This window comes from Saimiri boliviensis, chromosome 1, assembly GCF_048565385.1.
Source record: "Saimiri boliviensis isolate mSaiBol1 chromosome 1, mSaiBol1.pri, whole genome shotgun sequence".
NCBI lineage: Eukaryota > Metazoa > Chordata > Mammalia > Primates > Cebidae > Saimiri > Saimiri boliviensis.
In genome coordinates, this window is record NC_133449.1 from 29,476,658 (window position 1) to 29,490,389 (window position 13,732).

General features: G+C 43.1%; 1 protein-coding gene and 1 pseudogene across 1 annotated transcript in view; one reads left to right on the top strand and one right to left on the bottom strand.

Moving 5' to 3' along the window:
- The window catches only part of ALK (ALK receptor tyrosine kinase), a 769,803-nt gene that overhangs the window by 519,011 nt on the left and 237,060 nt on the right, over positions 1-13,732 (bottom strand). The window contains exon 3 of the mRNA XM_003941519.3: positions 9,242-9,406. Coding sequence (XP_003941568.3) covers positions 9,242-9,406 — 165 coding nt within the window. The remainder of the gene's footprint in view (positions 1-9,241; positions 9,407-13,732) is intronic.
- Positions 8,607-9,111, top strand: LOC101045220 (small ribosomal subunit protein bS18m pseudogene; annotated as a pseudogene).

Sequence of the window (13,732 nt, forward strand, 5' to 3'; positions counted from 1 at the left end):
AGGAACTCAAGACCCGGAGAAGTAAAGTGATACTCCTAATGGCAGAGCTGGGACTACAGCCAGGCCTCTGCTTCTCCAGCTGGTCCTTCTTTCCTTGCTCCACATGCCTAGCTCCCCATCGCCATGTGGGCAGACCCATCAGGTTCAGTTAGGAGAGATGCCATGTCAGGAGAATTGCCTGAATCTGGGAGGTGGAGTTTGCAGTGAGCCAAGATTGTGCCACTGCACTCCAGCCTGGGAGACAGTGAGACTTCATCTCAAAAAAAAAAAAAAAAAAAAAAAAAAGGGAAAGGAGAGGTGTCATGTTCACCAGACATCTATAGTCCATTTCCAACACCCCAGGAGAGGCAGGTCCTGATGGGAAGGTGAACAACACTTCCCTAGAAGGTCCACCCCTGAGGCAAGCGTGCCACTCATTGAGGCAACCCTTCTCAGGAGCCCAAGCTCCAGCTTGTATCAGAATCGCATTAGGCCATAAGAATCACACACAATTTGCTGATGTGGTTGCTCAAGGGCTCAGATCTAAGGGCCAGGGACCATATTGCTTGAAAGACGAGGGACATGTTTCTGCAAACAGAACCAGAGAAATAATGTGAGCTTTCCTGATGAATTCCAGAAGAGAGGCGGCGATAAAAGGCCACACATCCACCCAGTGACCTTAGTATGATGAGAAATCATGCTCAGATGACAGGCATGACTAGTTAGAACCCTCCGGTAAGCCTGCAGGGGCAAAAATTGAACGGAAGTGTGTGTGTTTCTGCACTCTCACTTAGATGCTGGGCTTGCCCCCTGGGTATATTCCTGAACCTGCTGCACGCTTATTTTCTACAATTCCCTTTTCCTATCCTTCAAGGATAAGCCAAGAAGAAAGAGGTAGGGGGCGGGGTACTCTGGACTTGGGAGCCCCTGCCAGCTGCCAGTGTGCTGTCCCTAGGCAGGCAGGCAGGAAGATCACCTGCTTATCTGTCTGCTTGCCTCCTGTCTCCTAGCCAAGAATTTTGGCTGGGCTTTTTTGAGTGTTGTTGTGGCACAAGATAGTTGACATTTCTCCCTCAAAGTAAAAGATAAGTCAATAGAATACAGTCAAATGAGAAGTTTTGATCCCTTTGTATTAAAAAATAATAGCATGTTTTATTATAAAAAAGAACACACGTTAATAAACTCAAATTTGGAAAAGAGCAAAAGCAATAGAAGGAAATGAAAATCACCGATAATTAATTCATCTAGAAATAACCTCTGCTACTACGTTGGTATATTTCCTTATGGACTTTTTCCTTATGTACATACATAGATTTTTCTTTTACAAACAATTTCTACTACACACCTTCTTTAACTTGCTTTTTGAAACCTAATAATAGCTTCCAAATACTTCCCCAAATTATTCAGTACTTTTACAAAGTATAAGTCTAATTGTGGCATAATATTTTAGGTATACAGTATTTTAATTCCTTATTTTAGGCATTTAAGTCATTTCTAGTTTTTCACCATCATAAACAACCACAAGGTAGTTTTTAGAAAGCCAGTAGGAAATATTTGGCTGTAGCCTGTACCTTAGGTATGTCAGTTGAAATGGAAACAAGAATTTCTATAAAGATATCTCTTGATTTGGGGGAGTTAGTGTTGTCAGTAGTACTCAACCAAGAAGTTATTTCTTTCCTCTCCAAATGATGTTGATTCTGAGAAAAGAGGATAAAAGTCTTTGAAACATAAGAGGGAACGCAGGGGCTAGAGATAACTGTGAGGCCTTCCTGGTGAAGGAGTCCCTGGCCAGCACAGTCCATGTAATGGGAAGAAAGTGGACAGGGAGAACCCTGCCACAAAAAAGCTTAAAGAACTGGAAAAGGGACAGAGACAACAGGAACCTTGACGCCAGGGTGAGACAACTTAGCAAACAAGGAAGTCTGATTCCATTTGCAGAGGACAGGTGTGTGGCTATAATTATATTTATCTAAAAAAGAAAAGAAGAAACCTTTGCTAATGAATAGTATTATACAATTCGACACACAAAGGGCATATAATTGATGATTATAACATGGTAGGAGTACATGCTCAAAAATATTTTACCAATGGGGCAGGCAACAAAATATAGTTTAGAGACCACTGACTTAAAGTAGCAACTTGACCATGGACAGAGCAGCACAGGAAGGGAGCTCTGAGCTGCGGCCTGTGAATACCTGGCAAAGACAGTCCCAGTTTAGATCATCTGGTTTGAAAAAAATGAAAAGAAAGAAACATTGTTCTGCCTGAGAAAGAGAGAGAGAGAGAGAGAGAGAGAGAGAGAGAGAGAGAGAGAGAGAGAGGAGAGAGAGTGAGAGAGAGAGAGTCTGTGTGTTTGTGTGTGTGTGTGTGTGTGTGTGTGTGTGTGTGTGTGTGTGATCAGCAGCCACTCTGATTACATGTTTTTTCTCTTCCAGTTTTATTACCTCTCCTGACTGTTCCCCCAACTTCAACATTCTTCTAAAACAAGAGGTCTTTGCTAAAGGCCGTTCCTACAGACAAAGTTAAGTATGTAATTATTGACTCCCATTGACCAGATGAACTTCAGGGTGACCATTGAACCCTGTGGGCTATAAATGCCAGACTTGAAGCCTGCACTAGCACATTTCACTCTGCAGTGGTGTACAGCAGGGACAACCGCAGAGCTCTCAAGATAAAGATCAGTGACTCTCCAGCTCTGAAGGTCATCTGTCTCCATCTTACTGACAGCCTGTCCTCATCTATGAGGACATCTCTTACCCTTCCTCACCTATGGAACTTGCTCTCCAGGAAGAGCGGCAAACCCATCCACATGTAGGTATCAGAGGCCCCCATCAATCAGCAAATGAAGCCTGAAGGCAGAAAGGGTGGCTAATGATGAGTTTCATTGATGAAGGAGGAAATGCTGAGCAGACCTTTATCATTCCAGTAGTCTATCAATACCTCAAAAGATCAAGAGTCAGAGGTGAGACTCAGAGCCAACTCTTCCACTTAGCTGCAACCTGCAGTGACTGTGGGTACAAAGGAGGCTATATAGAGAGAATTTTCCCACAAAGACTGCACCTGCAGCTCAAAAGGTGACTCAGGTCCCTGCTTTTCCCGGGATACAGTTCACTTGAGAGGTGTTCAGGGACTCTTTGAAGAACATGGCAAACTTTTGGGGTGGGGGAGGAATGGAAGAAAGGATGAGAAATGCTGGTATTAATCTGGGTTCCTCTGAATCTGTCTGATAAGGCTTCCTGAAGTGTCTAAGAATTCACAGCCCACAGGTGCATGGGATCCACATGCCAACCCAGACTCAGGGGGAGAAAAACCAAGGTACAGTGGGCTGAAGAGTGACCTCAGGGGATATGTCCAAATCCTAACCCCCAGGTACCTGTGAAGATGACCTTATCTGAAAATTGAGTATTTGTAGATGTTATCAAGCATCCCAGAATGAGATCATGCTGGACTTAAGGTGGGTTTTCAATCCAGTAATGTATGTCCTGTTAACATACAGATTTCAGACAGACACGGGAGGCATGCCATGTGAGGACAGAGGCGGAGTGTGGAGTGAGACATCTACAAGCTAAGGAATGCCAAGGATCCTCAGCAACACCAGAAGCTAGGAGGGGAGCATGGAAAGGATTTTCCTTCGGAGCCTCCAGAAGGTACTAACCCTGACGACATCTTAATTTCACACTCTTGGCTTCTAGAATGAAGAGAGAATACATTTCTGTTGTTTAGCCATCCGGTTTGCAAGAATTTGTTAAAACAGCCACAGGAAACTAATACACAGGGTACATCAAAAGTTTGAATGATGTGCATGCCTGTAATCCAAGCTACTTGGGAGGCTGAGGCAGGAAAATCACTGGAACCCAGGAGGTGGTGGTTGCAGTGAGCCGAAATCATGCCATGGCACTCCATCCTGGGTGACCAGAGCAAGACACCATCTTAAAAAAAAAAATAAAAATTGAATGACCCCATTCTGGTGTTGCAATACCCTAGTCATGTGTGAAATCTTCCTTAACCACTCCAGGGCTCCAGGACAGTGTTCCACCAACTTTTAAAAACAAAGCCATCTTGATGAACAGAAGGACCTCAGTAGCAGGGCTGCATCCAAACCATCCACCAAAAGCAAAACAAAACAAAGCAAGAACCGGAAAGTCGGAGCACTGGGAGAGGGCTGAGCTGGTCCAGGAAGAATGTGAGGCTCCTCATTGCAGAGTCTGCTTCCATCTTTCCTGTGTGTGCCTGTGAGTGAGGTGCTTGGGAGGGAGCTCTGCAGATGGGCTGAGAATGTGTTTTCCATTTTTTTTTGACATAATAATACAGCATTTTATTTTTAGGGATATATATCCAACTATCCAAAACAGGAAGTGATGTTATGCTCCCCAGGATAGCCTTGAACTCCTGTTCTCAGGTGATTCTCTTGCCACAGTGTTTTCCATTTTTAAGCCAGGATTCATGCTATAGAGTAAAATCCTGTCTTGCTAGAGAAGACAAGTATGTTCCCTTGACTATATTCCAAAACACCGGAAGGAGATAGACATCATCATGGCCCCTGGCACTTCTTAAAAAGTCACAGAATGCCTCAATCTGATGATTCTTCAAGATTTTATTAATTTATAATATTATGTTCCATCAAAATGATCACTTTTTATTATCTTACTGCTCTGAATTGTATCTTCCTTATTATTCTCAGCTGCAGGGACCATAAATTAAAATCATTCAGAACTTATACACTTACAGTTCATTATCTTTGATTGGTATCATCTTGCTGCCTTTTTCTGGTCCTTCTATACCTGACAAGAAATATTGCAATAGCATCTAAACAGTATCCAACCCATGAATGCTGAGTTAGAAAACAAAACAGTGACTACATCATACTAAATGCAACACATCCCACTTCTCATCTTCACCACCAGCAACCTTTCTGCCAAAATGACCGAGAAAATGAGACTCTAAAGCTCTGGGAGTTAGGATTGGAACGTAGGACCCTGCTTGTCACTGTGCAGATTAGACAGGTTGCTTTCTCTTCCTGAACCTTCACTTCTTTCCATAAAGGTCAAGGGAGTTGATTATAAGAGGTAAAGGGGGTTGATTACTACTTCAGATTCCCTGAAATAGCATGCTCGTGAGGCACAATGCTACTTCAGGGAATGGATAGTGACATAATGAACTGACTAGAAAAGTGATGAGAAACCCATTCCTGGAAATTCCAAACACCTCTCAGTGTCATTACTGAAGGAGTAGAGTTCCTGAGAGGGCTGTGAGGCTGATCCTGTTTCCATGACTGATCAATGCTGTATGAGTAGAGACTCCTCCATTAGACTCCAGAAAAATTAGTGGATGTTTCTAACAGTGGTGAGCCTTTCCCAAGCTATGTTTGGATATGCTTGGAGGCTGGTGCATCCACAGCAGCTTTTGCTATGGTTGTTCACACCATCATCCTTACTGCTAACTACTACCTGATGCTAAGAGTGATGACTTTTCAGAGCAATGGAAGTTGATACATTTCTTTAAAAAAAATGGATATTCTAATCCTGACAGATTCATCTAATGGGAAAAGCTTCACATTCAGTGTGTGCACTGACCCTTGGGATCCAGCTTCATAAAAACATAAAGGTATTGATAATGTTTCCATGCTACAGAATGCTGAGAAGTAAACATTTATTATTTTCTTCCTTCCTTCCCTCCTCTCCTGCTTCTTTTTTGTTTTCTCATAGCACTCAGTGTAATTTGCACGTGCTGGTGATCACAGGTGAAGGATGGAGAAGGAGAAACAGATCACCCAATGAAATGTACAGTTTATTGACTTTGTTTTAAAATTTTTTTAAGGCACCAACTTTCAAAGCTATAATGTGTGACTCAGTAACATCAATGGAATTCACAAAGAACACAATTGCCACTTGTCCCTCTCTCTTAATTTCACTGAACTGTAATCACAATTCCACTCCTGGAATATAAAATTTTAAAAAAATCTATAATGACCCAAAATACATGTTTCTAGAGGTTAAGGGTTGGGATTTGGAGACAGTCCTAGGGTTGGCTGAATGACAGTAAGTCTGAATGGGAGTAAGTTAACAGTACAACAAGCCCAGTTATGCCTCAGAATCACCCAAGAAACTTATGAACAATAAAATAAAACAGACTTCCATGAAAATTGAAGCTTCAATAGGATACTGTATTTCATTCACCAGACAGACAAAAATAATACAGTCTGACAACACCAGATTTGATGAGGAGGTTAAAGCCATGGGGAGGAATACCAATAAATCACTAGTGGGAGTGCAAATTGGTGCAACCACTTTGGAAAACAGATTGACATTACCTAATGAAATGGAAGATAGATGCACTGACTCTATCACCGGCAATTCTACTCTTAGTTATATACTTTAGAGCAGTGGTCCCCAACCTTTTTGGCACCAAGGACTAGTTTTACGGAAGACAATTTTTCCACGGATGGTTTTGGGATGAAACTGTTCCACTTGAGATCATCAGGCATTAGATTCTCATAAGAAGCACACAACCTAGATCCCTTGCATGCACAGTGCACAATAGGGTTCACACTCCTATGGGAACCTAATGCGGCAGCTGATCCGAGAGGAGGCAGAGCTCAGGTGGTAATGCTGGCTCACCTGCTACTCACCTCCTGCTATGCGTCCTGTTCCTAACAGGCCGTGGATGGTACCAGTCTGCAGCCTATGGGTTAGGGATCTCTGTTCTAGAGAAACTCTTGAACATGTGCACCAAGAGAGATATATAAAAATGTTTACAATAGTTTTGCTGTCAATAGCAAGAACCTGGAAATAATTCAAATGTTCAACGACAGTAGAAGAGATAAATTGTGATATCTTTATGCAAAAGATTAACATAGTACCAAAAGCAAGTAATCACAGCTACATGTATCAAAGTGAGCAGATGATAAAACAGTATAATCCCATTCATATACAAGGCTGAAAACATGCAAACCTAGTCAGTATGCTGTTTGAAGCTATATACATAGATGGCATAGCCATGAAAAACAGCAAATAAATGATTCACACAAAATGTAGGAGAGTGGTTACCTTGGAGGGTGGGGAAAAGTCTGTGATCTAGGTGGGTCAGAGGAAGCTCCAAAAAGACTAATAATGTTCAGATTCTTAAGCTTGGTGGTGAGAATCTAAGTGTGGTTGGTTTCATTATAATTGCCAATCTATGCATGTATATTATACCCACTTTTTGCTAAATTTCCTAATAAAAAATGTAAAATATATAGATACGTAGGTTCCATCTCAGATCTATTGAATCAGAATCTAAGGTTATTGGATCTAGGTAGTATTTTCTATAAGTTCTGTGGAAGATTTATGATGTACTGTCAGGTTAAGAGCCAGTCACCTTTACACACACACACACACACACACACACCCTACAATTTCGATCACTATTCAGGGTAAAGCAGCTTAAAATGTAAGTCAAGGTCAAGCAATCCCAAGAAAGTCATAAAAACAGAAAAATCCCAGTAAAGTGTGTAGAAGGGAAAGTCTCTTGTAGTTCTGTGATGACAAGATGGAGGTTGATGTATAAGTCTGAGAGCATTGTACCACCTCCAATCTCCCTCACCAGTTTACCCGAGACCTGACCTGTTAGACTCTCTAGCAGCATGAGCCCGAGATGATTTCTCTCAAGAACTTGGACACATAGCAGGCTCTGGTCCTGGTCTTGCTACAAACACAGAAGCATGATGTGGTGCAAAGTGCACTGTCTAGGACTCATCACAGCCAGTATTTAGACCTGGACTCACATGTACATGCTGTGTGATCTTGGGCCAGTCACTTCCCCTCTCTGAGGACTAGCTTTCTTATCTGCCTTACCTCTCTCATTGGAATCCAATGAGAGAGAGTAGGTGGGAGTGCTTTGCTAACTGAAGAAACTACCCTGAATGTCCAATAAGCACATTGCCATTTCAGTTATTACTTCTCCCTAAAACCCAGAAACATAGGCTTTCAATTCTGAGTCAGTAGAGTTTTCTGGGTCCAAGACATTGACAGCCCTCAGATTTGGCTTGGCGAGACCTAAGACTAGACTACGGCTTAGTGCCTCCATGTCTCTCTCTAAGAACCTCAGCACATATTTAACAACTTCCCACCACTTTCCTCTGAGCCTACATTTCCTGACAATAAAGAAGGGGACATTCATAAACAGCTCAGGACCATGGGAAGCAGCACACCAAGCAAACGTGCCAGCTGAGTATTTATGAACGGCTTTGAAACAAACATTTAGTCAGTTCCACAGCACCTTCCAAAGTAGGATTGCTGGATTTGCCAGTAAAAATGAAAATGCAGGACATTCAATTACATTTGAATGCTTCTGTATAATTGGAATAGTTTTTAGTTTAAGTGTATTCCAACTATCACATGAGACACACTTATACCAAAAAATCATTTGCTGTTCATCTGAAATTCAAATTTAACAAGGTCTCTTGTATTTTATCTGGCAACCCCATTTCAAATACTGATCAGCACTTTCTGTTACAGGGAAATCTGCATGGAAGAGAGTTATGAAATCCTACTTTTATTACTTGGTGAAAGAATAAAGGGTTGGGCTGATCTTGAGATGGGACTTGTCTTCCTCCCTTTCTTGCATGGCCCAAGAAGCCATAGAAAGGAAGTGGAGGAAACGTGGAATCATGGCCACTATGGTTGCTGTTTGTGGTGGTCTAGGGAGGAAGAAGTTGACACACCTGGTAACGGCTGCTGTCAGCCTTACACAGCCCGGGATTCACATGGTGCTGTGGAGAAAGGTTGTTCACAATATAAACAGGTATCCAGCAATGAGGACCTGCCCATTCCAATGGAAAACCCTTATAAAGAACCACTTAAGAAGTGTATCTTGTGTGGAAAGCATGTAGATTATAAGAATGTACAGCTTTTGTCCCAGTTTGTTTCTCCATTTACTGGATGCGTTTATGGAAGACACATTACGGGTCTTTGTGGGAAGAAACAGAAAGAAATCAAAAAGCAATCAAGAGACCTCAAATATTGGGGTTTATGCCAGTTACATACAACGATCCTGCATATCTCAAGGACCCTAGAGTTTGCAATATCAGATATCGGGAATAAATTCTATCACATTACCACCAATAAACTTACCTTACAATTAAAAAAAAAAAAAGGCACAAATACCAAAAGCAGGTTTCAAAGTAAACAGCAGAATAGGGGTGAAGTCTCATCATTTCAAACAGAAATAGGCATTCCAGCCTGGTCCTGACCCACCCAGGACATCACCAGGGCCTCTCACTTACCTCTGGGCATCTCCTTAGAACGCTCTGCCTCAGGGCCGTCCAGAAAGTCCATCTGGGAGGCCTCCTCAGAGGGGACGCGGCGCCAGGACCAGCTCTGGTTCCTGAGGTCATGCAGTGGAGGGGAATATTCCAGCTCACAGGGGAAGTCAAAGCTGCACTCCAGACCTGCAATAATAGCCAAGGGTCAGTGGAACAACCCATTTCCCAAACATAGCTTTCCAGCCCCCTCTACTCCATGCTAGGAGGCTGGCCTTCATCTCCTCCACACCCTTTGTCCTGTCCAGGGGAGATCACTTGTCAATATCACAGGGCTCTGTATTGGTGAAAAGGGGCCTCAGAGAATAAAATGTGCCCTTTCTAGAATTCATATTATGGGAGGTGTTTTCAGAGAACATAGGTAAAAACCAGAGCTAACTAACAGGTTGAATGGTGAGAAGCTCTGCATCTTATGAAGTTACCTGAAGACACAGAGAGAGGCTGAGGGTGAGGGGGCAGAGACTGCCCAAGCAATCCACAAGGGCTGAGTCCAAGTCTGGCTCAGCTTTTAGCAGCCCAGTGACTCCAAGCAAGAAAACTCACCTCTCTGTCTCTTAATTCCCTCACCTGTAAATTGGGTTAATTACCACGCAAATTTGCTCTAAGAACTGGTGATAAAACATACTGCCTACAAATAGCTAATGTATGCGGGTATTAAAACCTAGATTATGGGTCAGAGTGAACAGGCAATGTATAAAATGGGAGAAAATTTTTGCAATCTATCCATCTGGCAAAGGGATAATATCCAGAATCTACAAAGAACTTAAACAAATCTATAAGAAAAACAACCCCATCAAAAAGTAGGTGAAGATATGAACAGACATTTCTCAAAAGAAGACATTTATGCAGCCAACAAACATGAAAAAAAGCTCATCATCACTGATCATCAAAACCATAATGAGATACCATTTCATGCCAGTTAGAATGGTGATCATTAAAAAGGAAACAACAGATGCTGGAAAGGATGTGGAGAAACGGGAACACTTTTACACTGTTGGTGGTACTGTAAATCAGGTCAACCATTGAGGAAGACAGTGTGGTGATTCCTCGAGGATCTAGAACTAGAAATACTATTTGACCCAGCAATCCCTTTAATGGGTATATACCCATTACTGAGTAAATACTAGGTATATAACCCAAAGGATTATAAACTATTCTACTATAAAGACACAGGCACATATGTTTACTGCAGCACTGTTCACAGTAGCAAGACTGGGAACCAACCCAAATGTCCTCAAATGATAGACTGGATAAAGCAAATGTGGCATGCACACACCATGGAATACTATGCTGCCATAAAAAATGAGTTTATGTCCTTTGCAGGGACATGCATAAAGCAGGAAACCATCATTCTCAGCAAACTAACAGAGGAACAGAAAACCAAACACCACATGTTCTCACTCATAAGTGGGAGTTGAATAATGAAAACATATGGACACAGGGAGGGGAACATCACACATGGGAGCCTGTCAGGGGGTGGGGGTTTAGGAGAGGGATATGATTAGGAAAAATGATGGGTTAATGGGTGCAGCAAATCACCATGGCACGTGTATACCTATGTTACAAACCTGCACGTTGTGCATGTTTCCCAGAACTTAAAGTATATGAAGAAGAAGAAAGAAAAGAAGAAAGAAGAAGAAGGAGGAAAAAAAAGAAGAAGAAAGAAGAAAGGAGGAGGAGGGGGGAAGGGGGAGGGGGGAGGAGGAGGGGGAGGGGGGAGGAGGAGGGGGAGGGGGAGGAGGAGGGGGAGGGGGGAGGAGGAGGAGGAGGAGGAGGAGGAGGAGGAGGAGGAGGAGGAGGAGGAGGAGGAGAAAAAAAAGAAGAAAGGAAGAAGAAGAAGAACAACAACAACAATAACAAGTCCTCCTCCTCCCCCTCCAGATGGCCTGGGAACTTCAGGATGCTTTGCCAAGTACCAGAGGAAGATAAGGCCTGCATAAAACCAGAGCATACCAGAAGCAGTGGCCCCTGTCACCTTTAGATTATTAGTGCATCATTATAATGCTAAAGTCCCCACCCACAGAAGAGAATCACTGCCACTTTCTGCAAGTGTCCTATGAAGAGCATGTTCATGATCTGCACCTGGGTGCCTGAAGTTCTTCTGCACACAAGCTTACATAGCCCTTGCCCCACATCTAACCCCGTAACATTCGCCAGCTTCCCGATGCTCTGGGAGAAGCTGTCTTTAGAGCAAGCACTCCCTCCTCCATGCCTGACTGGGAATAAAACTTGCCTGCCCTTCCCCACTCCCCACAAAGAAAAAAGAAAACCTAGATGATGGGTTGATAGGTGAAGCAAACCACCATGGCACATATATAGCCATGTCACAAACTACACGTTCTGCACTTGTATCCTGAAAATTAAAGTAAAATAAAAAATAACAATAATAATAAGGCCGGATGCGGTGGCTCATGCCTGTAATCCCAGCACTTTGGGAGGCCTAGGTGGGTGGATCACGAGGTTAGGAGTTCAAGACCAGCCTGACCAACATGGTGAAACCTCATCTCTACTAAAAATACAAAAAAGCTAGACGTGGTGGCACATGCCTGTCATCCAATCTACTCAGGAGGCTGAGGCAGGAGAATTGCCTGAAGCTGGGAGGTGGAGGTTGCAGTGAGCCAAGATTGTGTCACTGCACTCCAGCCTGGGCTACAGAGTGAGACTTTGTCTCAAAAAAAGAAGAAAAGAAAGAAAGAAGAAAGAAAAGAAAGAAAGAAAGAAAGAAGGAAAGAAAGAAAGAAAGAAAGAGAAGAAGGAGGAAGGAAGGAAGGACGGAAGGAAGGAAGGAAGGAAGGAAGGAAGGAAGGAAGGAAGGAAAGAAAGAGAATAAAAAAATAAAAATGTACTGCCTATAAAAATGGACATGGTCCATAGCTGATGCTCTGAAAAATGCTAGGCAGGCCCTGTCCTTTTTGATTGATAACCAAACGGTCATAGGGAACTGGAGTTTTGCTCACAGTCCTGCTTTGCCAGCTGTATAATCTACCCTTCGATCTCCTCTCCAGAGAGGAGGGCCAAGGCTGTATCAGTTAATCAGGGTTTATTTTCTTTTGGGGAGTGACTGCGGAGGGTCACTGGGTAAGAAGAGAGAGAGAAGGGAGGCAGGAAGGGGCCATGCCCTGGATGTTTTGATCTTTGTTGGGCTTCTCTGGGCAGACTCTTTTTGTCTGATGATCCCACGTTTGCCCCACTGTTAGGGTACATGGGCACTGAGCTTCTCTTCCCCTTCCTTGCTCATTGTCTACTACCCAAAGTGGCTAAAGAACTCTGCACGTGGTGGACTCTCAAAGCTGGCTGCTAGATTAACAGAAGATGCCAAGACACAAAACGTTCAACCACCTCTTACTTCATCCTTTCCCTCAAGCCACGGGAACAAGAAAAAGTGGATAATGTGACAGAGGTTGGACAGACAATATGAGGAATTCAGTTTGGGTCCATGCTTGACCAGTTATCTTTCATGTGTGAGCTTTGGTTTCCTCATCTGCAAAACAAAGCGTTTATAGATGAGATGATTCCAGAAACAAGCACTTGATGAAACCTGAGCTACAGCTCCATCTCTGCCACTGATTTGCTGGTGACCTTGACCAAGTCGCTTAACCTCTCTGGGCCTCAAGTTCCTCAAATATAAAATCTAGACCAGATGTTTTCTAAAGTTCTCTTTTGATCTAGCTTTTTAAAGATTCCAAAGTCCTTGGTCTCAGAAGAGTTATAAGAGCTAATCTGATAACTCCATCTTTGTGGCAGTGCTAATGGGTGCTGTGTCCCAATTAGCATTTGTGCACTTTAACAGCTGCTTCTGAGGCTACTACTACCCCAATCTCCAAGACAAGTCTGGTGGTGGAAATTTCAGAATACAGTGGGGGCAGATTCTAAGGCAGGCAGCCCATCAATGGATTGTCTTCTAATGAGTGTCTACACCCATAGACAGCTGGCCCTGTCGCAGAGTGGGAGCAAAATATTCTCATTAACACTAACCAGACTATTTAGGTGTAGGAGACAGGAAAAAAAAATCCTTCAATTACACTTGTATTAAGTATCTTTCTGTTCCTCAGCTGCATTCCAGGATCTACCATCCTTCCGGTCCTAAGGTTAGTACCCTTTCCCCTTTCGTGACTCAGACAACTCGCCTTCACAGTGGCAAGCTGAAATGGGTAGCTCTCACTTTGAGTTGATAAGTCACCTGCTTCAGAGTTGGTGTCCAGGAGCCACAGGCTGCTTTAATCTTCAAGATGTACTTGAAGACACCTGGTTTCCATAGCAGACTACAAAGAGAAAACTGGTCCAACATTTTGTACTTTGAAACACCAATGTGACAAAGGAGGATTAGTGATGAAACATGACTAATAAGGAGAGGTGCAGCCATGAAATGTAACTCCTCTGGGGAGGGTCCACAAGACACATTCACACTGGTAGATGTTCATTTCAGAAGGGACAGAAAGCCGCCAGTCGCTCTCA